This window comes from Cutaneotrichosporon cavernicola (assembly GCF_030864355.1).
Source record: "Cutaneotrichosporon cavernicola HIS019 DNA, chromosome: 1".
Taxonomy (NCBI): domain Eukaryota; kingdom Fungi; phylum Basidiomycota; class Tremellomycetes; order Trichosporonales; family Trichosporonaceae; genus Cutaneotrichosporon; species Cutaneotrichosporon cavernicola.
The window spans coordinates 2,814,906-2,839,443 of NC_083393.1; the positions used below are offsets into that span (position 1 = coordinate 2,814,906).

The 24,538-nt window shown below is 57.9% G+C and overlaps 9 protein-coding genes across 9 annotated transcripts; 5 read left to right on the forward strand and 4 right to left on the reverse strand.

The window, feature by feature from the left end:
* Positions 1 to 242: 242 nt before the first annotated feature.
* lsm8 (uncharacterized protein) lies at positions 243 to 1,212 on the forward strand (the record flags this gene model as incomplete). The annotated part of the gene is made up of 4 exons (XM_060596625.1): positions 243 to 270; positions 325 to 365; positions 837 to 964; positions 1,122 to 1,212. The coding sequence occupies 4 exons, from the start codon at positions 243 to 245 to the stop codon at positions 1,210 to 1,212; spliced, it is 288 nt and encodes a 95-aa protein (XP_060453599.1).
* A 462-nt stretch (positions 1,213 to 1,674) lies between these two features.
* MRPL23 (uncharacterized protein) lies at positions 1,675 to 2,729 on the forward strand (the record flags this gene model as incomplete). The annotated part of the gene is made up of 4 exons (XM_060596626.1): positions 1,675 to 1,695; positions 2,209 to 2,332; positions 2,382 to 2,536; positions 2,571 to 2,729. 4 exons carry the CDS (start codon positions 1,675 to 1,677, stop codon positions 2,727 to 2,729), a joined length of 459 nt encoding a protein of 152 aa, XP_060453600.1.
* A 642-nt stretch (positions 2,730 to 3,371) lies between these two features.
* Positions 3,372 to 4,207, reverse strand: sod1 (uncharacterized protein; the record flags this gene model as incomplete). The annotated part of the gene is made up of 4 exons (XM_060596627.1): positions 3,372 to 3,390; positions 3,444 to 3,790; positions 3,936 to 4,028; positions 4,199 to 4,207. 4 exons carry the CDS (start codon positions 4,205 to 4,207, stop codon positions 3,372 to 3,374), a joined length of 468 nt encoding a protein of 155 aa, XP_060453601.1.
* Positions 4,208 to 4,668: 461 nt separating this feature from the next.
* On the reverse strand, positions 4,669 to 7,750 carry CcaverHIS019_0110540 (uncharacterized protein; the record flags this gene model as incomplete). Its single annotated transcript, XM_060596628.1, has 3 exons — positions 4,669 to 7,035; positions 7,072 to 7,571; positions 7,663 to 7,750. The coding sequence occupies 3 exons, from the start codon at positions 7,748 to 7,750 to the stop codon at positions 4,669 to 4,671; spliced, it is 2,955 nt and encodes a 984-aa protein (XP_060453602.1).
* Positions 7,751 to 10,944: 3,194 nt separating this feature from the next.
* Positions 10,945 to 12,629, reverse strand: CcaverHIS019_0110550 (uncharacterized protein; the record flags this gene model as incomplete). The annotated part of the gene is made up of 3 exons (XM_060596629.1): positions 10,945 to 11,949; positions 12,196 to 12,467; positions 12,554 to 12,629. The coding sequence occupies 3 exons, from the start codon at positions 12,627 to 12,629 to the stop codon at positions 10,945 to 10,947; spliced, it is 1,353 nt and encodes a 450-aa protein (XP_060453603.1).
* An 897-nt stretch (positions 12,630 to 13,526) lies between these two features.
* ALG14 (uncharacterized protein) lies at positions 13,527 to 14,527 on the forward strand (the record flags this gene model as incomplete). The annotated part of the gene is made up of 2 exons (XM_060596630.1): positions 13,527 to 14,219; positions 14,261 to 14,527. The coding sequence occupies 2 exons, from the start codon at positions 13,527 to 13,529 to the stop codon at positions 14,525 to 14,527; spliced, it is 960 nt and encodes a 319-aa protein (XP_060453604.1).
* Positions 14,528 to 14,636: 109 nt separating this feature from the next.
* Positions 14,637 to 18,647, reverse strand: CcaverHIS019_0110570 (uncharacterized protein; the record flags this gene model as incomplete). Its single annotated transcript, XM_060596631.1, has 28 exons — positions 14,637 to 14,667; positions 14,713 to 14,729; positions 14,763 to 14,796; positions 14,887 to 15,145; positions 15,180 to 15,207; positions 15,244 to 15,309; positions 15,343 to 15,441; positions 15,555 to 15,592; positions 15,633 to 15,839; positions 15,875 to 15,955; positions 15,993 to 16,039; positions 16,078 to 16,248; positions 16,285 to 16,351; positions 16,387 to 16,523; positions 16,562 to 16,625; positions 16,668 to 16,731; positions 16,773 to 16,831; positions 16,866 to 17,032; positions 17,130 to 17,181; positions 17,225 to 17,303; positions 17,340 to 17,435; positions 17,522 to 17,751; positions 17,784 to 17,838; positions 17,875 to 17,976; positions 18,190 to 18,239; positions 18,274 to 18,360; positions 18,392 to 18,583; positions 18,623 to 18,647. 28 exons carry the CDS (start codon positions 18,645 to 18,647, stop codon positions 14,637 to 14,639), a joined length of 2,604 nt encoding a protein of 867 aa, XP_060453605.1.
* An 840-nt stretch (positions 18,648 to 19,487) lies between these two features.
* On the forward strand, positions 19,488 to 22,199 carry CcaverHIS019_0110580 (uncharacterized protein; the record flags this gene model as incomplete). Its single annotated transcript, XM_060596632.1, has 4 exons — positions 19,488 to 19,539; positions 19,583 to 19,797; positions 19,832 to 21,342; positions 21,380 to 22,199. 4 exons carry the CDS (start codon positions 19,488 to 19,490, stop codon positions 22,197 to 22,199), a joined length of 2,598 nt encoding a protein of 865 aa, XP_060453606.1.
* A 912-nt stretch (positions 22,200 to 23,111) lies between these two features.
* On the forward strand, positions 23,112 to 24,338 carry CNB1 (uncharacterized protein; the record flags this gene model as incomplete). The annotated part of the gene is made up of 6 exons (XM_060596633.1): positions 23,112 to 23,163; positions 23,510 to 23,660; positions 23,876 to 23,961; positions 24,033 to 24,183; positions 24,216 to 24,275; positions 24,311 to 24,338. 6 exons carry the CDS (start codon positions 23,112 to 23,114, stop codon positions 24,336 to 24,338), a joined length of 528 nt encoding a protein of 175 aa, XP_060453607.1.
* Positions 24,339 to 24,538: the final 200 nt, after the last annotated feature.

A 24,538-nucleotide genomic window follows, 5' to 3' on the forward strand; every position in this document is an offset into this window, starting at 1 on the left:
CGCAGGCACCTACCTAGAAGCTAGAAGGGAGATATGAGAGATGGAGGGAATGGGGGAATGGCGCTGGGTAGAAGTCAGGCGCGTGGACGGATTTGCTTCCGCTCCATCTTCAGAACTACCTCATCGCCGCCAACAAGATTAGCATTACACAACAACACACTCATCCGCATTATCCTTTTACCGCATCGCGGCTCCTATCATCTCCTTCCGATCGCGACAGTCCGCGCCAGACATCTGGTGCCATGTCGGCCCTCGACGGCTTCCGTGACCGTGAGTGCTTCACGCCTCCCCAGCTGCCGTCTTACTTCGATGAGCTGACCACAGAACTCGTTCAGGTCGTCCTCTTCGACGGGCGCGTTATTGTCGTGAGTCAGTGCCGGGAGATGGTATACTTTTCCATGTCTCTTGTGCAGCGCGTGAGCTACAATGTTGTCCAACCTAACTCGGAACGTCGCTTGGTCCGCAGACCTTTCTCGCTGCCACCGGGTGTGTTTGCGCGTCCTGGGTCATCTGCGCCTGTGTTGGGAACGGCTGGCGGGTCACTCGGTGCCTACGCTTGCGTAACCCTACCTGTGCTGTCCTCTTTCCTTCTCTCTTCTCCGCCTCCTGCTGGCTCAACCTCTACCTCTCCTTCCTCGAACACATCCCCCTCAATCCCCATCCCCATCCCCATCCCCATCCCCATCCCCATCCCCATCCCCATCCCCATCCCCATCCCCATCCCCATCCCCATCCCCATCCCCACCCCCATCCCCATCCCCATCATCTCCCTCCTCCCGCTGCTCATGCCATCTCTCCCATACTAGCTCGATCCGTCTTACAAGAGCTAACCGCAGGGCAAGCTCAAGGGCAACGACAACCACAGCAACATCATCCTCTCGGACAGTGTTGAGCGCGAGTATGCACCGGACCGTGGCGTCGAGATGGTCCCCCTCGGCCTCTACATGATCAAGGGAGATAACATGTGAGTAGCGTCTCTGCATGGGTACGAACCGCGCCCTGCGTGATTAGCGACTGCGCTCGCTGCGGACAAACTGCAACAGTGTTGCTCGTCTGTTTATCTGCCTGTTGTCCGATTGCCCTCGCTCTTGTCCGCTTCCCTTGCGCCCCGCTCATCCCAGCGTGTTCGTCGGCGAAGTAGACGAAGACAAGGATAGCAGCCTCGATTACTCGGAGATCAAGGCTGAGCCGTTGCGCGAGGTGCAATTTTAGGTGCAATTTTAGGAGAGGCGCGGCCATAGACACGCCGGCAATATGAAGAGCTCAGTTGCAGGCTTATGTATCGGGTATTTGTGTGTCCTGGGGTGGGTGTGTTTGCACAGAGTGGCGGCAGCACACTGGCTGCTGACCGCCGAGGGTTGGGCGCGAGGGGCCAGAGCGAAAGTAGAGCAGCTTCTTCCAGCAATGCCTCACCCGCTATGAGGCTCAGTATTCTAGCACAGGATGCTCCGCACTCCTTTCCATAGACGAAGCAGTCCGACAAACTGGAGCATACATGCTGCTGTGACAGCATCCTTTTCCAGTTACTTCCTGACGGGACCCGCTCTGATGGGATGGAGACCGAAGACAGAACCTCCACCACCACCGAAACCAGCCCGGATTTTTCCATTTTGCTCCCGCTCTTGCCATCCAACTTCGAGATCACGACCACTCCTCATCTCAACACCATCAACCATGTCCGCAACAAGGGGAAAGGTGGGTACTGCGTCGTCACTGAGGCACGACGGTTAGGAGAGTCCGCGACAGCGGCTCGGAGAGCGCGCGGATCCTCGGGAGTGGAGAAGGACAGCACGCGACTTCCGACTTCGAACTCGACGAGACATGACCGACACGGCCGAACGATATCCTGGCAACGCGTGAGCGGTGTGCAGTCACGTCCGGCGATGGGGATTAGTTGCAGCGGTTGGGGGGCCTTTTCCCAGGGGCTGTCCAGACCAGCCGCCGCCGTCATCGTCTTGCTCGCCATCCTGTCGCCTTGCTTCAACCTTCCTTCGGTTTTGTTCCAACTGTCCTGCAGCGTTGGGCAGCTCGACCTGTCGGATACCGCGCCCCTCCCCCTACCCCACTCGCCATTTTCTGCCTCGGACGCCTCTTCTTCCTGCTTTACCGCCTCGCTACGTCTCTCCATTCTCCGTCGCTCTATCCTCTCCCTCCTCTTCAACCGCCCTCTCTTGGCACATCTGTCCCTTCACGCGTAGCTGACACCAGACCGCGCTCGCCCTCTCGCGCGTGTGGCACCACACGAGTGCCCAGGACCGTGTCTTGGGTAACCTTGCCAGCCGCATCGCATGGGTCCTCATGGGCAAGCACAAGCCGACCTACGACCCAGCTGGTGAGTCCACGCAATTGCCGCGTGTTTGTGAGCTGTGAGCTGACACCAGTCGACGCGGGAGACTATGTCGTCGTGTCCAACGCCCTCGGTGTCCGCCTGACAGGTAACAAGGCGACGGACAAGACGTACTTCCAGCACTCGGGGTTCATGGGCGGCGAGAAGTTTGTTCCTATCACGCGAGTCCGCGAGCGGCGGCCTGAGGAGGTGAGTCTTGTTGGAAAGGCCAGACTGACGTTAGATTATCCGTAAAGCCGTGTCGGGCATGTTGCCAAAGAACACGTTCCGGGACCGCCGTCTGGAGCGTCTCAAGATTTACGCAGAGGACGCGCCGGCAACCGTTATGGGTAATGTACTCACGACGTGGCGGGACGCCGAGGTAAAGGAGCCCAAGGAGTAGAGGAGGATAGACACATCTCATCTCATGCATACCCATTGACAGACGGGTGGGAAGGATTGCAAGGCGGAGGGCTGGTTGAGGAACAAGGTGACTTGTGTGTAAGTGAACTATTGCCGCATACAGAGGCGATGGCCGAGGTATTGTTTGCCATGGTTGGGCTGGGGTGCAGACTACTTGGTTTGCCTGTGTCTCCCTCGTCACTCATCCCTGTCTCACTCTTCACCTCTCTTCCCACTTCACTCCTCAAAGGTGGCGGATAAGAGCCTCTCATACAGTCCAAAGTCACCCTCCCCCAGGTCGGCTTCACGATTGTGCAAGCGGGAGGTCCATCGACGACCACATCCCCTCATCGAGCCCAACTCTACCGAGCGTACCCTCGGTGACTACTGTCCCGAACAGCCAGATCATTCAGGCAGATTGGGATAGCGCGATGAAGCCCAGTCCTGCTCTCTGCCGGCTCGATGCCTCGTTGGATGCACTGAACAATCGTCTGGTGCTGACTTGCGCTCAAGATCCCTGCCACTCCCACGCTGAGGCCCACACAAGCCCACGCCTGTGCCCCGGCCCATCTTGCCTTCGTTGACCACCACAGTACTTCAACATTTCACATCAGATTCCTTCTCAGATACGGACGGATAACATCTAGGCGTCCGAGATGCCGCTGTCCGTCAGCTTTTACTCTAGCGTATCTAGTAGCAGTAGTTGAACACTCACATGACACCGCAGGCAGCACGGCCGCCGGCGTTACCAGTCTTGAGCGAGTCGGCGTGGCCACCCTTGCCGAGGTCGTCCTCGCCAGCGTGGACGACGAGCGAGCGGCCAAGGATCGAGTAGGGGCCAAGGAGCGAGATCTCAGAGTCCTGGATGTTGACGTTGACGTTGCCCGAGCCGTCAGTCTTGACGTTGCCGAGGTCACCGACGTGGCGCTCAGTGTCGGTGGGGCCACCATGGTTCTTGCCGTGGGGGTTGAAGTGGGCGCCAGCCGAGGTGCAGCCCGACGAGAGGTCACCGAACTGGTGGATGTGGAAACCACGCTGGGCGTTGGCGTCAAGGCCCGTGATCTGGGATTAGTGAGCAGAAGCAAGGACGAAGACATGCTCGCCCGACCAGCTTTGGCCAGTTGTCAATGTTGATTGGAGCTGGCGCCGAATAGACGGACCCCAGGCTGCCAGCCTGGCGAGCACGTCATGCTTCCCACAAACTCACGGTGCCAGTGACGGAGACGGGTCCACCCTCGGCGGCCTGGGTGAAGGTGATGGTGCCAGTGACCTTGGAGTCACCCTTGAGGACAGCGATAGCCTGGATGATACAAAGAGGAATAGAGGCATATATCGCAGTATGAGGCATTAAGTCGCATGGCGTCAGCACCCAATCTGAGGATCTGATGAACGTGTACCCGTCCGGCAATGTGCCGTGCGAATCAGAGGGAGAGGTAAGGAGTGTGGATGGGGGTGGAGGGAGTGACGTACCTTGACCATTTTGATTGTTGTTGAGAGTTGTTCTTGTGGTGGCGAGCAAGAGGAGAGTAATGGAGAGAGAGACAGCGAGATAGGAGGGATGGAACACTTGAGGGGAGGGTAGGGGAGGGGGCGAGGAAGGTTAAGGAAGGTGGGCCGGTTGGCTCAGTTGGACCAGTCGCGTCATTTCTCACCCACCCATGCCACCCACCCATGCCATGCCTGGCTTAGTAGGTCATCACTCAATGCCACCCAAACTAACCATAACCGGATTCCTCACACCCGAATTTGCTTCCGCCTTACTCAGAATCGGCCTCCTCCACGCCGCTCATGGCCGAGGGTGCCAAACAGAGAGCGGTTTAGCCGTAGGCTCAATCCACCACCAAGTTGATCAACTCTCCATGCTGATGGGCATCAACTCTCCATGCTGATGGTGCTATGCACGTATGGCCGATATGGACAGATGCAAGTATACAGACAAACTACTCATCCTCCCCCTCGTCCATCCCCTTGCGACGCCGGATCGCCCCAAACATACCTTGCAGCTCCTGCACCATCTCTCCGCTCACCACCCGGAGCCGCTCTGCCGCGAGTTGCCGCTGGATTTCGGCCGCCCGCGCTGGGTCCTTGGAGCCCTCGAGCTGCGCCATCGTCATGCCCCGCGCCCGGGCCTCTCTCTGCAGTTGAATACGCTCTTCACGGGAGAGGGCGGAGCGCGCACGTGGCGCGGCGGCGGGGATGTGCGCCTCGAACACTTCGTCGACCCCAGCAGGTGGGAGTTCAGTCACAATGTCTGCTTCGTCCTCCTCCTCGACGAGACGCTCAATCTCCTCGGGGCCCGGACCGGATTCTGGCTCAGCCCATGAACGAGCAAAATCCGGGATGTGCGATGGGACGGGCGTCTCCTCTCGCTCGCGGTCATCAACGTCTGTCTCCGCCTCAAGGCGTAGGCGGTTCCGGTCGACGTGGCGGAGCATATTGCCGATGTCATTGCGCATCTCGGCCCACACCATCGAGAAGTCCGTCTCACCGTCGACCACGAGGGCGCGTACATCGTCGGTCCGTGCCCATACCCGCACGAGCAGGCGCTGCAGGTCGTCCATGCTGCTGAGGAGCGTTTGCTCTGCGCTATCGCGAGGTGCAAAGTCGGGATTCCTGAGGAGGGAGGGGAGTGCACGCTTTGGGGGTGGCGTGGCTGGGAACGCCCGCGACGCTGCGGCAGCGATCGCCTGGATCGCGGCAGTGTCGCGTTCCGCGTCCGCACGTAACACCTCTAGGCGGGCTAATGCCTCAGACATAGTGTCCATGATGCCTCGCAACACGAGATCCACCTCGTCCCAGTACCCACTCTCTTCGGGCTCGCGGAAACGCAGCCCCAGTAAGCAGCACGCCATTCGCCGCCGCTTGAGGTGCACGCCAAGGCGCGAGGCCCGCAACCCACCGAGCGTGAGCGGCGAGATGGAAGCGACTCTCTGGACAGGTGGTGGACGAAGCGGCGAGCGGCCATACCCGAGAGTGGACGTGTCCCGCGCCATTGCATCGGGGAAGAGGAGTGAGCTCCGCTTTGACCCAGGCGAGTTCGATATGCTGGGTCGGGTCCGGTCCGAGAGCAGGGACAGACGCTTCAGGCCGCTTGGACTATCAGGGCGTGTGGTGTTACTCCCAGGTGACGAGCGCAAAGAAGACGCGCCAGATCGCACGCGGGCCGTGTCAGAGTGAGGGAGCGATCGGGCGCGCGTGAGGTTCGAGCTGACGGCTAACGAAACGTCGTCTCGTGTATAGTCGGTGGTGGGGTACGAGTTCAATGGGGATTGTAATGACCGGCGCTTGTCACTGGACATGGAGGTCGTCGCCCGAGCCACTGCCAGACTCTGTGCCTTCTCGTGGCTCGACACTGGTGGAGATGGTATGTATGCAATGTCCTGAAGTGACCGACGGAAAGGCGACTGGCTGGGGCTCATGCTCATGGACGGGAACTGGGGAGTAGGCGGCTGTCTTGACCATTCGGGCATCTCTAGCCGCGCGAGCGTCTGGACGAGCGGCGAGGCACGCTTGTGTGTAAAGGGAAGTCCCTTTGACGTCAAAGGAGGCGAGAGCAGCCTGTCGTCGGGTATCGACGCCGGCATGCAGCTACTCTCGGTTGACGTGCCCGACAGCACGCTGTCGCTCCCCTCCTCACCGTCCGAGCGTATCTCCGCCTCTAGCCGAAAGTTCCGTGGGCGAGAATTCCAATCCTGGCTGAAGCTCGTGCGGCCTAACCTCGGGGAGGCGCGGCTGGGCAGCTTTGTGAACCTGTCGTTCGCGTCGAGAGGTGATGCCCCGAGGCCGCGGAGCGGAGTCCTCATGCGCAGTGCAGTTGGCGACAGCATGGACAGAGGGAGCTGTGCAGGCGGCGAGATGGGGCCAGACGATCCCGCTCTTGGGCGGTTGTGCTTGTGTATTGCCGACGGACTTGTACCGTCGTCGTCGCTGCTTGACCCGCGCCGTCTCCGCTGCCCACCCACTAGCTGAACATCGTACATGTCGCTCAGGACAGCCAGTTTGGTCCGGTCGCACATGGTTGTCAATGACGACGTCGCCGTCGCGAGGCTGTCCGTCATGTCCTCGAACAGTCGGTGCAGCGCAATGCGCAGCTCGTGCGCGTGGTCGGTATCATCGGGGCGCGGCGCAAGGATCTGGAGAGCCGCGAGAACTGCCTGGTCGAGTGCCTTGGACTCATCAAGCAGGCCCTCCAACCCCCGCATCACACGCGCGCGCCCAGTTGTGTCTTCGCAGAGGCGCTCGGGTGAGATTTCGCGACCTGCGCCTTCTTCCTCGTCTTCCTCTTCGGATTCAGAGGGCGTTTCGGCCTTTGACGTCAGAGCGAGATGCGCGGAACCACTCACGAGCTTCCGGGCGTACAGCGCAATACCTGTGGCCATCGCTGTGCCAGGAATGAGGCTGGCTGACGGCCCCAATATGTACACGAGGCCAGCCATGACGGCTGCGAGGGCAGCGATTATGTCCCACCGAAGCAGCCCTTGTAACCCGGCCGCCAGGTGCGTATCTGCGTCCGAACGTGATGGGCAAGGCGCTTTGGAGGGTGTGACATCCATGTCCGCTGTTCCCAGACTCGCGATCTGCGTCCGCTCCAAGAGTCCGCTCGATGCAACGAGGTACTTGAAGCGCTCGGCGAACTCGTCTCGCGGCGGCGACTCTATCCTCGCGGGTGGAGCAAGGCGGCTGGGACCTGCCTCGGCGTTCTCATTGTCGGACATGGGTTGTTGCGATTCTGGCAAGCGCCAACGGTCGTGGGCAAGTGGCGAGATGCGTTCCCGGGACCGTGGTCGTCTTCGCCTGATCGTATTGTCGATGGGTGGTGGGGCGTCGAACGACCGCTCAGCCTCTACAGCGTTAGTGGATGGAGGGTGGGCAAAAAGGGGAGAGACCCCTTTGTGGATAAAGGGGTGCGATGGCACGAGCGGCAGTGGACGTACCGGCCAAGTAGTCGCCGAGCGGGGAGGCGTCAGCTGCGCCGAAGGTTGGGGAGGCTGGTGGTGATGGGAGAGGGAAATGGGTTATCATGTTGAGGATGTGGGCATGATCAAGAGTGGAAGGAGACAATAGAATAGATGTTGAAGAGTATTACTGTACTGTACTGTACTGTATGGGTATGAGGAAGGTAGGATGTGTGAGCGTGGAATGGCGTAGGATGGCCTAAGTTGGGTCAGGCGTGAATAACAAACGTCGAGACGCGGGTAACCTTTGGTAACGCCACCCAAACAGTCCAAAGTAACCCATTACAAAGTACTTCCGGGTAGTACAGTAGTAGACAATGAGCTTGACCCAAAACGCTTGGGGTCTATCAGCTCACGAATAAAGGTTACGTAAGCCATCTATTATTGTCTTGGCAGTGTCGATCATAAACCCCAAGCGCCGTCCATCAGTCCATCAGAATCTTATTCTTGTCCATTTGTCCATTTGTCCATTTGCCCACTTGACTTGCCCAAATTGTCCCTCACAATTGCTTACATTGAGATCCTCAATTCTCAGCAATCTCACCAAGACATCTCCTTGTCAGCTTGTCAACACGTTAACGCTGCTCTCCCTCTGCCTCTGCCTCTGTACACTTGTGAACAAATTCCGAGTCCATTGTCGGCATACATGTATATCCGATCTGCATCCTATTTCAATCCGAGCTCGAGCCAGGCGCTGGCCTCGCCGTATTGGCTGCGTTTGATACCCGAGCTGCATGTCGCTCACAAGCTCACCTCATAAGAGTCGTACTGCACAATCCGGCTTGCACAAAGGAACGTTACTCACCGCTGCACCGCCTTATCTTCCCAAGGCACCGGGTCGAACTCAATTGCGGCATGCCTTGGATAGGTCCGGATACCGGATACCAGGTACCGCAAGCAAGGTGCGTCTGTTGCTCGACGCTCGAGAAGATGGAACACGGCCATTGTCAATCATCGGCGTCATGCACTCTTCATTCAACCCGTTGTGGACAACAAGGATAGTCAGCGCCGCCCCGATCACGCTCAACGGAAAGACCGACATCCGTGCCTCTCACCATCGCAATCCCAGTAGTCCTCGGCCGACTGCTCTTATGTCAGAGGGCACTGACGACGAGTACCGCGTCGAGCTTCTCCTTCGCGGATCGAGGCGACTTCCCACCTCGTCGGTGAGCGACAATGAGGCACCCACTGATCTCTACACCGAGGGCCACGCCTCCATATATTGCCATTACTCACAAGACTCCCAAATGATGTTTGATGAATTGCAGAGTCGAACTTGACCATAGTTTACAAAGGCGGACGGCCAAAGGAAGGTCACAAACCTTCTCCGGCAGGCGAGGCGCGACCCTCTCGACAGGCAGGTGCAATCCAGCAAGACACCAGGCCTCGTTTTGTTGAATATTTGTCATGCAACGCAACTCGCCCACCAATTTGTATTCCAGGCAGCACATGTCCGTCGTGACAGGCCAACGAAGGGTACCATCGGCAAATGAACAGCTGAGAAAACAACTCGCACTGTTGCGAAGCACGATCAGGAATGCCGGACAACCTTGGTGTGCTTCCCGTACCGCACTTGTCCTTGGGTGCTCGCTTCCGCACCTCCCGTTCGAGTCGCTTTCGAACGCGGAACAAATCAAGGTGCCTTCGGCGAGTGGCTCAAAGCTGTCCCCTCGCGCTGTGCGGACCTCGCGGAGAAATGGTGTAAGGTGTAGCGCTGACCGATCCGACCCGCCTTATCTTCCCACGCCACCTCCGCCACTATCGCTTTGGAACCCATTGGATCAGATTCTCGGCGTCTTCCTCTCGGGGCGATGTTCCTCACTGGTCTCCTACTCAAAGCCGTTTTCCCTCCTGCGGCGCGATCGAAGACGTTGCCAGACGCACCCTCATCCGTCAAAACAAGCCATGGACTGGCGCGTTTGGCGGGTCGACCTTGGCAACTTCGACCTCGACAAGACACGTACTGTACCCGCAAACGGTTTGCACACCGCTGGCACGGCCCCTTTACCATCAAAGCCGCCATCGCACCAAATGCTTATTCCCTTGAATTACCAGAATTCTTATCCCGTAAGAGTACCAACCAGTTCAACGTCTCGCAATTACGCAAATATGTCGGACGCCACCACAATGAACCCCCACCACATCGCTTCGTTAAGGTCCTCGAATACGTACGGGATCTCAAGTTTACCCAGCCTCATCGTTACAAGGTCCGAATCTACGACCCGAATACGAGCATTTTCTACAACAAGATAGTGAACGCACTCGAGTTAATAGACAGCATCGACTTACTGGACGATTACTACGTGTCTAACCCATCACACTACGTACCTCACTCCTCTGTCAACCCAACGCCGCATCCTGAGCACCCACGTTCCTCCGCCGGAGCATCTCCGGGCACCTTCGACTCCCCACCGCTATCCACAGTTCTTGGTGAGGACACGAAAGTGTTAACCCAGCCTTACCCGTTTACATTGAAACCGATGCTTCAGCATATTTAGGCGCATCCCTAACTCAACCCTCTGGATCAAAAGGCCAACGGCAACCAGTAGCCTTCCACTCGCGTAAATGTAATCAACACGAACGACGTTACGCGATTCACGACAAGGAATTGCTGACTATTGTAGACCCTCTCGCCCACTTCCGCATCTACTGCCAAGGCCCAGGGCCCATTACCATCATCACAGACCAGGAGGCGCTTAAATACTGGACAGCAGGCCGTACCCTCAACGACGGACAAGCACGCCGGTGTATTCTACTAGCCGATTACGCCCATAGGAAGAACTCGGCTGTTGCACATTCCCGACTGCGGTCACGGCCAGGGAGCCACTTGGTGGCACATTGAAGGTGTCGGAATTGGTGTCTGAGAGCGTTCTGAGAACAGCTCCTGTCCCGGCAGCTCTCTTCATCATGAGCCAACCGAGTACCGTAGGTATAGGTAAGTCGTGAGGTGAGTGGAAGACCAATCTGCGTAAGCGGGCTGGCACCTTTTCTTTCCACACATACGGACATCCCTCAGCTGCGGCGGCAGGGATCGTGGGTATGTGCGGTGATCAACTGGGTCGGTGAAGCCTCAGCGATGCGAACGGGGATCAGCAGGGGAACCGATAAGATGGCGACGAGGCTTGCGTGCGCGCTTACGACGGTTCGAAGGTCAGTGATGTGAGCCTCACCCGCGCCCCACAGTCCAGTATTAGTCACATGGGAAGTATGGTACAGGTACAGATGTATGCTAGTGTCGATCGTGGTATGTCGTCTCTCCACCTACGTCCCCTTGGGGAGCATGGCGTCCGGATGCCCATTGGGACTGATGCCGCGCCGGCGACTCGGTGCGCGGCGGTACAGGCGATCCCAGTAACGCTGGTCCTCGAGCTCCCACCACTCGCAGCCCATCTCGCCGAGCCAAGCTTCGCGCACTGCCTGTTCCCTGTAATTGCGTGCGTCACCGAACTGGACCGACTGCTGTGCGCGCTTCATGCGCGTAGCCATCTTGCTGAGGCTCGTGGTGTCCTTGGCGTGGCCGACGAGGCGTGCCCACTGGTCATCGGCGAGGGCGTCGGCATCCTGGCTCGAATGGCGGGCAATGACGAGCTGTACCTCAGGCGGTAGCTCGAGGAGTGGGAAGTGGGGTGGTGGGGCTGCGTCAGGCGCGACATCAGCAAGAACCCGCTGCGCCGTCTCGGTATCGGTCGGTGCGCGCGCGTTCACGATCATGCGGAGGGGCGCGATAGCGCGGCTCGCAGCACCACGCACGCGCCGCCCGAGCTCGGCGTTACGGCTCTGCAGCGTCGGCAGGCGGTTGTTGATCTGGTTGCTCATGGAGCGGGGGTCGTCAGGGTTCATCGCGACGTCGCTCTCCCACACCCCGTGTGTTTCGCGCCACACGTCCTCGTTCTCGCTGTCGCTTCCCGAGCTGGAGCGCGCAGGCACAGGATTGTTGGCGCTCAGGCCAATGCGGTAGACCGAGTAGTTTGCCGACTCGACGGCGTCGAGGATGGCTGTGACGCCCAGACGACCCAGGGCGTTGGCGTTGAGTTCCAGCACGCCGAGTTTCTGGGAGCGCGGCGAGCGCAGGAACTCGACAATGGCTGGCACGCACGATGGCGGCAGGTCGCAGATGCTCAGATGCAGTTCGCGGAGATGGGGTGTGTTGAGCTGGGCGAAGAGTCTGTTCACCGCATCGGGGGAGAGGGGGTTGCTCGTGAGAGAGAGCTTGCGGAGGTTGGACGCGTTGATGCGCTCGACGACAGTGTCGGCAATAGCCTCGAGCTGGGTGGGGTCAGCCACTGACTTGCAGAATTGTTCCGGACGATATGACGTCGCAGTTGTTGTGCGTCACCGTCATCGACACAGCGTACGCCTGCCACAAACAACCGAGACACACAGGAATAGCGACGCCCATACCCCCAAGAGCCCCCAGACCCTGGCATGCATAGGCCGCATGGGCCTCGTCAAGCTGGCAGTTCCCAGCCTCTCCCCAGCTCCAGCTCCAGCTCCCCAACAAGAGACACTCACAGTAACCTCGTTGGCCTGCATGAACAGCGAGCGCATTGCCTGGTCCTTTGAGACGTAGTACATTGCGCTTGCGAATCCGTCGTCTCCAATCTCGTTGCGCGCGACATTGATCTCAGTCATGCCCCATAGCTCTGCGCCAGGAAGACTCGAGAAGCGCCTGCGTGCACTCGCGAGGCCATCAAACAGCGAGACGGCGCCCCTCGTGCCGATAGTGTTATGGCTCGCGTCGAGGCGGTGGATCTGGGCCGTGATCTGGAGGAGGATGCGGTGTGCTTGTTGTCAGCTAGAGTTATGCAGGCGAGGCAACCGAGACAACCGAAGGTCCAACTCAAGGCAATGTCCAAACCCTCAAACTCACCACCAGAGATGCCGTTGTAGTCCTCGTCCGAGACCGAGACCATGTCGCTGCTGAGGGGGAAAGATTTGAACGTCATCGTGTCTGTTACGATGGGGAGATGACGGGATGTATTTGGGTGGGGTGTGGGGTGTGGGATGTGGGGTAGTGGTGGAGCGGAGTGGAGTGGCGCCGAAGCTCAGAAGGGCTGTATCCTAAGGATCATGTATTGGTCGACAAGATGATGGGACCAGATGGTGAGCTGTGAGCTGTGAGCTGTGAGCTGCAACAAGAAAGCAAGAAGGCAAGGTCGAGACGAGGTTTGAGGTTCCAAGAAGTCGCCGTTTATAAACCTACATATTCCTGTGACTGGAGAAAATGGCATTAGAGCAGCAGAGGGAAGGGAAGGGCACATCATGAATCACGTACAACAGTCGTCACCGGCAATCAAAAGGAATCAAAAGATCGGGACGGAGCAAGCACGTGGTTTGACATCCGCTCGGGTCTAATACGGGTCTATTGTCCTTAGCCCCGACCATTTAGTATTAACTGGTAATCTCCATTAACCCCTCGGCACTCCGCTCCACTTAGCTAATCGGTTGAATTGAAGCTCATCACTACTCGACAGATGGCGCAAACTGATCCATTGGGCTCTCGGAAATACAGTACCGCGCTTACCTTGCTACCCGTCAACCACTATCACCTGACCACCATCCATTCCAAAGCGACTCGGCCACTCGACAAACACACGTTCAGCCCTGGCCGCGTCTCTCGTCTCGTTCTACGTCCTCTCGCCCTCTGGCCCTCTCGCCCTCTCAGCCGCCAAACAATAGCGTGACGCGCTGTGCCCAACCCGTCGCCCTTGGCAGCTAGATTCGCTTCGTCTCACCCGATCACCCAGGCCGCACAGACGCACCCAAGCCCCTTGCTTTGCATTCCGAGCATCGTCTCAGGCGTGTCCACGCGCTCCCCATTAGCTCCATTAGCGAGTTTCAAGATGCAGCCGCATATGCAGCAGCAGCGGCGCGAGGCCGTCACCCTCCCCGTGTGGATCCCCTTCGGCCTCCTCTTCCTCGTCATTCTCGGCGTCACATTGATCCTCCTCGACCCCATTGAGACGATTCGTGAGCTCACCCGTTTCCGAGAATGGAACTCGCGCGGACAGATACTCCTCTTGGCCGCGATACTCTTCCCAGCCATTGCCGCTTCCCTGCTGCTAGTTAGGCGCGTTAACCTCGTTCGACCAGGAGCAAGCGCATGGTCGCCCCCGCCGAGGCGCAAGCTCGGCGAACGTGTCTCTCTCGGCGTGTTCATGGGCAGTGGGGGACATACTGCTGAGATGCGTCAACTGCTCAAGAGCGTCGATAGGAGACGGTATAGCCCGCGAGTATACGTCTACTGCCATGGAGACGAGATGAGCCTGCGCGCTGTCGCCGAGATCGAGGGCATCAAGCAGAAGGACGAACGAAGGGGAGGCGGGTACACTCTCGTCGCACTGCCGCGCGCCAGGAAAGTTGGAGAGGGGCGTATCTCAACCCTCTTCTCAGCAACCAAGACGGCACTCCACGCCTTCTTCCACACCTTTATCCTGCCCCTCGCCGACGCGCCATTGCGTCCCTGGGTCGACGTACTCCTCGTAAACGGCCCCGGCACCGCCGTCGTCCTTGTGGCTGTCGCTTACATCCGCCGCGTATGTTTCTCACAACCTGCCCAGAGTTTTCCTGACATCAGATCGTCGGCTTGTCCCACACGCGCATCGTATACGTTGAGTCGTTTGCTCGTGTCAACTCTCTCTCGTTGTCAGGCAAGCTCCTGCGATACTTTGTCGACACGTTCGTCGTCCAGTGGCCTGACGCCGCTGGAGATGAGCTTATGCCCATCGACGAAGACGCAATCGAGAAGCCCAAGGGCGTCAACGACGAGCCGACACAAGAAGAGCTCAAGCGAGCCTTGGACGAGAAGGAGAGCAGAACCGTGTACCGTGGGTGGCTCGTTTAGCCGCCAGCTGTGACGCCATATCGTTTGCTCTCGTGGACTGACATCTGCATTTTACATCATTTCTACTATGCTCATGTATCGTCTCTATGCACAACTGTAATGATACACATTAACGGCGGGCGAACCGCTGCTGCACCATCCTGAAGTGAGCTTGTAGCGCGCATTGCGACGGTATCAATACCCACTGGTAACGCCTGACCATCTGCTTATCAGCTCCTTCGCAATGCGCACTCACGTCATTGTACTTGGCCCGCGCTCCTTCAATACGACTGGCGATGCTCAGCCCCAGCTCGCACCAGCGCCGAGCGCCGTCGCTATCGCCATTGCAGTAGGTCAGCATTAGCGAACACCATCCTCACTTGAACTTGCTCATGCCGCTGGAATACGCGACACTCGCGAACCATCTGTACTCCTCGTCTGGGAAGACGTGGCGTGTGTCGCTACCCTGAACCTCGATGACTTGACACAGGTAGTGGTACGCTCTCTCCGTGTCTTCAGGCGTGCCGCGGTTCAGGAGAGTTACGACAAGGTGATGCGTCCAGCGAGCGAGCTTGAAACCCTCATCTTCCGATTCGGGCGAGAGCGTCTCGAGGAGGCGCTCGAGCATCTTGATCGACACTGAGAATCAGCGGCGGAAGCTGCTGGGCCTCACGACGTGTTGGGCATTGGGGATACTGCGCCTGGAGTCAGTTGTGTGACGATGCCAAACTGCGCACCAGCACCGTCACCACCGCTTCTAAGGTGCTGCTTCTTCCTCTCGCGCCATTGTTACTGATCGCGATCTAACGTCAGCAGGTTCTTGGCGTGAGACGCACCTCCATCACCTGTTCCAGTCGCTCCCAGTTGCCCTGCTCGCACAGAAGCTCAGATTCCAGAATCGAAAGTGCGATTCCCATCTGTCCAATCTTCTCTCCCTTGTCGTCAACAGCATTCGCAGCTTCAATTGCCGTGCGGACTTGGAAAACGTAATCGATGAGATCGCCCAGAAGACCCGCCAGCCATCAGTGGGGATAAACTGTCCACAAACCTTATCCTCGCCCTCGTTCATTCTCCGATACACCTCGACTAGAGTGTCAGCTGATCATCTGGATGCTGTTGGGCGCACCCTTGCCAGTGAAGCAAGCGAACATGGCAGTTGCGCGCTGAATGGGAAGCTCGACGTCTGCATCGATCTCAGGCATTCCCTGCATGATATCCATGATCTGACCGTTAGTTTTGCGTAAAGCGGTACTTTCCTGGGACACGCTATCAAAGATATCGGCGGCGAGGCCAGGGCCCCAGGACATGGCAGCTTGAACCCCAGCATTGTATGCTAGCGTTAGCAAAAATCCTCCCCTGCTAACAAACCTGTCTTGTAAACCCAAGCAATGGGCTTGGCATAGTCGGCCGCTTCACCTCTCTGGTGGAGCTCGTCAATGACTTTGTGACCTTCGTGTGAGAGCTGACACTGGCGCCACGAACACACCGATCTGGAGGTGATAAGAGAACGTGTCGAGGAGGCTGCCGCGCTCGCTGGTGGTAAATGAATGCGCGGCATGTTCGCGCCTCACCTGTCGTCGGCCTTGTGAATCTCTGCCAGATTCATTTCCATGAGACAGCGAATAAGGGTCAGCGCGTGAACGGCGACCGTCCCTGTCCCATCGCCGCGAGTCATAGCAGTCAGGAGAGCGTTGAGGGCTGCGGAGAGTGCAACTTTCATGCCCTTCTCTTGCGCTGCCTGGCTGAAACGTCAGATTTGGCAGTGTGGAGCAGCGTACCCCATCAGCAGAAGCTGCTTACCGTCCAGGTCTGGACAGTTCAGAATCTGCTCAATAGCAGTGGTTGCTACGGTTAGTGCCACAGCACAGCGTCAGACTCACCCGCGATCTCTCGGCTTGTGTTGATCGCGACGAGGAAGCTGAGGTACTGTGTCGAAGCCTCCCCGGCTGGACACTCTTGGAGCTGTTCCTTCGCCCGCTCTGCGTCACCGCCGTTGATATAGGCTAGGACTGCTTTGCTGACCGACGTCAAAACCAAGACGGTAAATGTGCTCACCGGCGGCACTTGCTGAAGTTCTCAATTCCCCCTGGCCTGAAGGCAGAGTGCGCTCCAAGGACAACTGCTGTTAAGCAAGGATGGAACCAAACCTGCGCCCACTCACACCACTGTGCCGCCTGCTTGAAGTTGGTCGCCTTGTACAGCGTCTCGCCTAGACTCCAAAGGATCTTCGAGGTCAACACGACGCGTCCTGCGTCACCAAACTTACCGTCTGGCAGGCAATGGCTTCGGTCCTGTCAGGGATGCCTAGTCCAGCGACTGCGAGCTCTGCAGGTCAGTTCTGGGTACCCTTGAGGCTCACTATCCAGTGCCTGCGCGGCCACGCGATGCGCAGCCTGGAAGTCCTCACTCAGCTTCCGACAGGAGAGTAGGATGCTGAGAAGAATCTCGGAGATAAAGCTAAATCCAGCGTGGTTGGACACAGATTGTGTTAGGAGCTGCTGACGTCCTAGGGATTGGAGGTCGTTGCTGGACGTTAGCTGATTCTGTGTTAAACCCTTCCTTGAGATGGAGGCGATTTCCGTGAGAACGCTGAGGTCAGCAGTTGCGTCCGCTTTCAAGTTACCCCTTGACACCATCCTCACTCCACTGGACGAGGCCGATGACGTCCTCAAGACCTTCGGTCAGCTGGATATTGATGGTAGTGACACTTGCATTCACGGATGCTGCCCTCATTGGCCCCTTGACATTGAAGCATGTGGAGCTTGAGGATCTTGACCTCTTGCACACTCGCTGGGTCCTGAAGTCTAAACAAATGCCCACGATGGTGGCTTACCAAGGTGCTGGAAACAGCTCCCAGCTTCTCTAGAATGACACTCGCGCGCTCAAGGTTGTCAATGTTGCTCTTTGCCAGCTCCACACGGGCTGTGGCCTGTAAGCTTCAACCCCATCCTCGGAACACACCAGCAGAAAAAAGGAGCCCGACCTTCTATTAGCCATAGTGAAGACCCAACTCACTTGGAGGTCCTGCAGTCCGGGAGTAACACCCTTAGCCTCCGCTTTGGCGACCAGTTCGAGCCCTTTCTGAAGCCAGTCCGATGGCTGAGCCTCAGGAGCATCACTCTCGCGCAGCCTGTTGCCGAATACCCAATATTGGTGAGCAACGATCTGAAGCTCGCCTATCAGCAACCGCTCCCTAGAGGGAAAATTCACACTCTCGGAGTCCATGTCATGGTTCACGACCAGCTCTGTGGTTAGACTTGCTACCTCGATACCGCACCGGCAGCTTTTTCGAGCATGATAAAGCCCAGCGAGTCGTTATTCTCCTCCATGGCCTTGGGTCAGAAGAGGATCTTCAGCTTAGTTCTCACCGCCTCGCATCGGGAGGCGTAGTAACCGAGTAGCGCTTGCAACCGCTCTTGAGTCTCAATCGAGTCGGGGGAAAGTGAAGCCTCCATGATTTTCTGCTCAAGCTGATGATCAGCCGCTGGAGCGTCCACTACTCGCCTTTGCAGCTGTGGCACAGAGGTTGTTGGCCTTAATCAAGTCTTTGGCCTCTAAAGGTCAGTGATAAAAGGAAGGGGCACTCGCCCAGGAGATCGGGTATGAGACTGGTGGCAAGGCTCAGGAGGCGAGTGAGGACTGCGGTGAGCGAAGAAACAGGTTGATATCATACATGGACCAACCACTGACGAGTCCGTCGCCGCCTCGATGAACTTGAAAGCCGCATGTTTGACTCGCGGTTAGTCTCCCAGAGGCAGACAGCTTACCGTGAGCCAGCAGGAGAAGGTCACTCGAGTCAGGTTCTGGGGTCATGCGGCCATGGGCGGCGAGGGCAAGGTTCCAGAGGTAGACGCCTGGATCAGCTTACGTGTGCACCTTCCTCACCTTCCTCGTCAAGCCAGTTGGAGCGCTTCTCCTCCTGGCTGCCCTCCCTGCGTTTACGTGAGCGCGGCGCGAGTCTGTCGAGTGCGGAGTGTAGGGCAACGATCGCCTCCGTGATCCGGGAGCGGTCTTCGGGTGACGTATGGCGGGAGGTGGGAAGAAGAGGCTTGGTCTTGATAAAAGCGTTGAGGGCCTCTAGACATGAGTGGGGATGATGGCTTACGCAGAACACACCCTTGACCGTTTGGAGGTTGCCCATGGTTTGTGAGCGATGTAAGCGCTGTAGAGTGAGAATAGTGAGGGTCAACGGTGATGGATCAGAGGAAGCAGGTGAGATAGAGGAATTATCAGATCGAGACCAAGGAAGGTACGAAGGAGATGTAGATGGTAGCGATACAAGGCGAGGAAGGTGATGCAACCTCGAAATTGGGCTTGGCCAAATGAAGTCTCTGTAACAATCTGGTGTACGTTGCTTTCACCACCATACACCGTGCCATTTAAGGTGCGGAATGCTCATGTCATGTGAACCCTATCGTCCCAGGTCCTGTGGGAATCTGCAGGGTGAGAGCGGGCGGGTCCTCAGCCGGCCCGGCGTACCTGGGTGGCAAATGAATTGGTGCTCGCGATAACAAGCTAACTCTCTGCGGTGTCAACCTTCTAACTTCAGAGCCGTCTACGCGCCGCGTCACTCTGATGCCGTAGTCTACTGTTCTTCGGCTGCGCTACCAGTAGATCGTATCCTGATCCTAATGAAACAACTGATAGCGCTCCCAAGGCCAACTGTATGTGACGGAATCAGAACGGCCATGTGCGCTGACGATACACTCATCTGACCGATCCCCCTCGTCTCGGGTTGCTCCCGTGCGCCTTGGAGTGTGCCGATTCGCAGACTGAACCCCGCCACCTTCATCGTCCACACTCATCCTCATCCTCCTCTCTCTTCCTTCTTCACTCTTCCTCATCCCATCTTCACACTTCTTCAACCCCCTTGCCTCTTCGTCTTATCAGTAGCTCTATAGCTCTGTAACCTCTCGCGCGGCGCGCGTTCGCTACCTTCCGCCGGGCCTCACCACCACCGGCTATCGTATTTGCCACCAGTATGCCTGGTGACGCTGGCCTCCTCCTGGGCGCTCCCGCCCTCCGTAATGACAGTGAGTGATCCCCTTCCATCGTCCTGCTCAGATCTAACCCCAGCCGTCTTCCTTCGTCTCGTCGAGGAGACCGAAGACTACGCCTTCACCGTTGTCCTCGGCGAGCTGCTGAGCAAGCTCTGTGCCCCTGTGACGTCCACCGGACGTGTCACCTCATCTCACCCTGACATCCACAAGAATGGCGGTTACTGCAACATTACTGGCGGATACTGCATCGGTCGTCACCCCAACAAGAAGGGCATTCCCAACCTTCCCTCTGTGAGTCGACAACGCTGGCCTTCGCTGACCCCAGGCCCTCACCTCCCGTGTCCTCTCTCGCATACATGTCAAGATCGTCGTCGACCGCACTGGCGCACTGTGGCTGATGGATCTCAAGAGCCTCCACGGTACCACTGTCAGCCGTGGCCCTCGCGATATCCCACTCAATGCGTACTCTCCTTTCCGCCTGGAGGAGGGTGACGTGCTGATTCTCGGCAAGCCCGTGATCTCGCGTGACGGCGTGACTCACCTTCCGCTACGCGTGCGTGTCCATTACACACTCACCCCACCCGTCAAGCCCGATATCGCCTTCCTTCCCGGCCCCAACTTGGCGGAGAACTTGAGCGACATCACTCTCCAACCGCGCTCTCCCACACGTGGGTGGGGCATACCCGTTACGTACGAATCAGAACTCGACGACGATGAGCTGGCGGCCGACATTCGTCACGACGTCACCGTTGATGACGACGGAGGGGACAGTATCGTCGGCATGGGCTCGCCTAAGATTATCAAGCTCGTCATCCCGCCGGTGCATGACGACACCGCTGACAGCGTCGCGTTCACTGGCTCGAGTCCCAATCATTCCCAGACCCAGACCTCCGTCTCTGCTCCTAAGATTGCCTACAACCCCATAACTGGTCACGACATGTACAGCCCCGAGGATGCTGCTGCTATCCGCCAGTCGATCCTCGCCATCCCACCTTCCCATGAAGAGATGGGTGACGACCACTCCGAGCGGTCGTATGGCGGTGTCATGATGGGTGATGACCTCTCCGAACGCTCATACAGTGACGACGAGATGGATGACGACCGCTCTGAGCACTCGTTTGATGAAGACAGAGTCTCCGAGCGGTCGTTTGACGAAGAGAGAATCTCTGAGCACTCGTACGACGACGACAGAGTTTTCGTGCATTCGTTTGGCGTTGACGTAGTCTGCGAGCACCGGAATGACGAGGGCGACTCCATCAGCGATAACGAGCACCGTCACAACGACTATCTCGAGAGCGACGAAGACGGAATGAGGGGCAAGGAGCGCATGGGCGATGTCGAAGCCGAGGACTCCGACGACGACATGTCGGAGAACATGGACTACAGTGATGACGACCTATCCGACCATGATGACGAGGGCTCGGATGGCTCCGATGACAACATCTCCGTGCGCTCTGATGAAGAAGAGGGCGAGGCGATCGACTCTAGAGACGTCGACCTTCATTCGCAGCGGACGAGCGACGAGGAGGGCGAGAATGAGAACAAGAAGGAGCCCAGGGCGTACTCTCAGTTCCTCTATGACCCTTTCGCCGATCTCGAGTCTATAGCGTTTTACCATTCGCTACCCCACGCGGACGTCGTTCCCAGCTCCGTGCCGGAGGAGACCGACTTCGTCCAGTCCGCTGATAACGCTGTTGTTCAAGTCGTCGATGAGTTCGACGACGTCATGACCGAGGCGTCTCGCCTTGGGGTTATTGAAGTCATCGACGAGGCCCCACCCAAGGACGTGCTCAAGGATGTGGGTGATGATGGCGAAATCCTAGTGGCTTCCTCCGAGTGAGTCGACTCTCATGATCTGAGGCTGACAATCTAGGCAGGCTGCTACAAGAAGCACGGACAAGGGGTACAGCTTCACTGCCATCAACCGCGAGCACTCTCCGACCTACAGCCCGTCAAGCCCAGCGGAGTCGCGCTTGAGATCACCCGTCACCGTTGCCTGGGAGCCCCGTTCTAGCGCTGCGTTCTCCGACGTGGCTAACTCCGGTCTCAGCAGCGTCTCTCCGCGTTACGTCCCGTTCTTTCCTCGGTCGTCAACTGCCAACAGCAGCGAGTTGGAGCACGACGAGGCACACGAAGGCTTGTGGAGCCAAGGGCTGCATCCCGAGTTGCCCAGCGTCGTCATGATTCCTGATGAGATCGAGGAGCCCAGATATGACGAGGCTGATGAGAGCGACGCGGAGATGGAGACTGCAACCCCAAACATGCAGGAGGTGATCTACTCTATCCCTCCTTCCCCTCCAGCCTCGACTAGCAGCTCTGTCGCGGAGCGCGTCGATTACAAGGTCGAGGCGGTTCGCACGGCTGTTCCCCCCACGCCGCCGTCTCCGGCATACAAGGCTCTCGCACCCGAGGTCTCCACCTCGGACGCGTCTTCAATTACCCTGTCCACGGCGACCATGGACGCTGCTACCAACACTAGCGCGCCAACTCCCCGCAAGCGCAAGCTCTCGGTCGTCGAAGAGGAGGCTTCCGCTGGGCACGCCAAATCGGGCGCTGTTGTCGTTCCCACAGACATTTCTACTCGCCCAACTCGCCGTCGTCGCATTGGGACGTTTGTGACGGGTGTTGCACTTGGCGTCGGCATTGGCGTCGTCTCGACTTTTGGTGCGCTGTACCAGCTCGGCGCGGAGTAGTGTACATAACCGTTGTATGCTGGCCACTTTGGCCCATATCAGTCCATGTATGTATAGTTGTGAGAGTGGGTGATGCGGTAGTGAGTCGGGCCAGAGGGACGCGATGAAGGGTGAAGGAGAGATTGTGATATTAGCCAAGCTCGGCTCAATGCATTAGCATCTGTAGCAGGAAGTAGGGCCCTAGCTTGCTCGTCGTTCAGAGACGTCGATGCTCACCTGCAGCTGGCAGTCGGTTATCAGAGTTCTCAGCTTCCTACAGCGCCGTGGCTGCCCAGCAGACCGATCCGATCAGTCCGCATTGTCATGGTTGGGGCCGGTGGCCTGCGGTCCACACCCCCCATCGGCTTGCGCCCTCGCACATCACACATGCTCCCATATCCCTCCACTCCACTCCACAACATCACACCATGCCATCTCGAGATCTCACCACCCCAATTCAATACCTCCAAACAGGTTGTGCGCGGAGCAAAAGGAATTATACCCCCGATGAGGATTGAACTCATGACCTTCCGCGTTAGGTATGTAAAGCGGACGCTCTAGCCAACTGAGCCACAGGAGTAACCGCTGAACCAAGGTATCAGCACGGAATCAAAATGTTGACACCGCATATGTCATCAATGCAGATCTGCCCCACTCCCAATCTTGCCATTCTGGCCTGACACTTCTAATCCGTCGTATCCTATTAGGCACAAGCAGGCCAATCCTAATCCCACCCATTCCGGACACTGGTCGCGCGCCAGGTCATCGCGTCATGCCGCCACTTGAACGCTCTGCACTCGTTCTCGTCCATCACTCGTTCTCCTACATCAATCCAACGCCTGTGGCAAGCGCTACACAAACGCTCATCCCCGTACACTTCGCTACTGGCACCGACCGCCCCCGTCACACAACCTACGCCTCCACGACGATATCATGGGCCAGGCAGAGTCCTCCGTCTTCTCCAACCTGGAGAAGAACTCGAACTGTACGTTGCCGCAGTGTTGAGACTAGATGCTGACGCGCTCTACGTTTCTACCTCTGCCTCTGCCTCATCCTCCACGTCTATCTTGTGCTCTGCGCGTCTTACACGCCTCCCCCTCGTGATGCCGCGTCATCACCTATACGCCGCGTTCGATTCGTTGCCTGTCGCCGTCTGCCGACTGATGGCTGTGTCGCTGTCTCCTCCTTCCTTGCTCACCGCGTTCTTTTACGATCTTTCCCCCCTTCTTCGTCGATCTCGCTCTACCCTCTCCACGCTCCTCTCTTCTCCAACGCTCTGCGCTCTACGCGTGCGCACACGCTCGCCGCCTCACCCCTTCGTCACCCCACAGTCTCGGGGCCCGAGCTCCTGCGACTCAAGAAGCGCTTCATGAAGCTCGACAAGGATGGTTCGGGGTCGATTGACAAGGACGAGTTCCTCCAGATCCCCCAGATCGCGACGAACCCGCTGGCACACCGCATGATCGCCATCTTTGACGAGGAGTGAGTCCCGCGGGTGTGAGGGTGGGGCATGGAGTGTAGCAAGGAGGCAAGGGGGATGGATGGGATGGGATGGACGGAGCTCGGTGCGGAAGGCGCAGGGGCGGACATGTTCTGCTGCCATGGATCCATGCCCTGCTCGGCGACACCCCTGCTCAGCTCTTTTTGCCCTCGACAACGTCTCCAGCTTCGAAGCGCAAATCACAGCTGACACATAGCGGCTCTGGCACCGTCGACTTCCAGGAGTTTGTAGGCGGCTTAAGCGCGTTCTCGTCCAAGGGAGGGCGCGATGAGAAACTGCGTTGTGAGTCGCGCCGCGTCAACATATGCTGCATATCACATTCCGCGTCCGCCGCTCGGGCCCTCTGACACCAGTCGCGTTCAAGGTGTACGACATGGACCGCGACGGATACATTTCGAACGGCGAGCTGTATCTCGTGCTCAAGCAGATGGTCGGGAACAACCTCAAGGACCAGCAGTTACAGCAGATTGTCGACAAGACGATCATGGAGGCCGACAAGGACGGGTGAGCCAAGTGAATTCTTTAACTGACAGCAGCGACGGCAAACTTTCGTTCGAGGAGTTTACCGACATGGTCGCCAACACAGACATTGTCAAGTGAGCTGCAGCACCACGACCCTAGCTGACATCAGGCAAATGACGCTGGAGGACTTGTTCTAAGTCTCTTCTCTTGTTCCTCATTGATACCCATGACCGCGATGCCACGTCCGCTATATGAACTGTGGTGCTGACTCGTGAACTAGCTGATGCTCTGACTCGTGCTATTCCGATTGCTCACACCCACGGCACTGCACTAAACCGTTGACCCGTTCATACCTGGAATACTCTCTCCAATTGCATACCCAAGGTGCTCCTCGCGT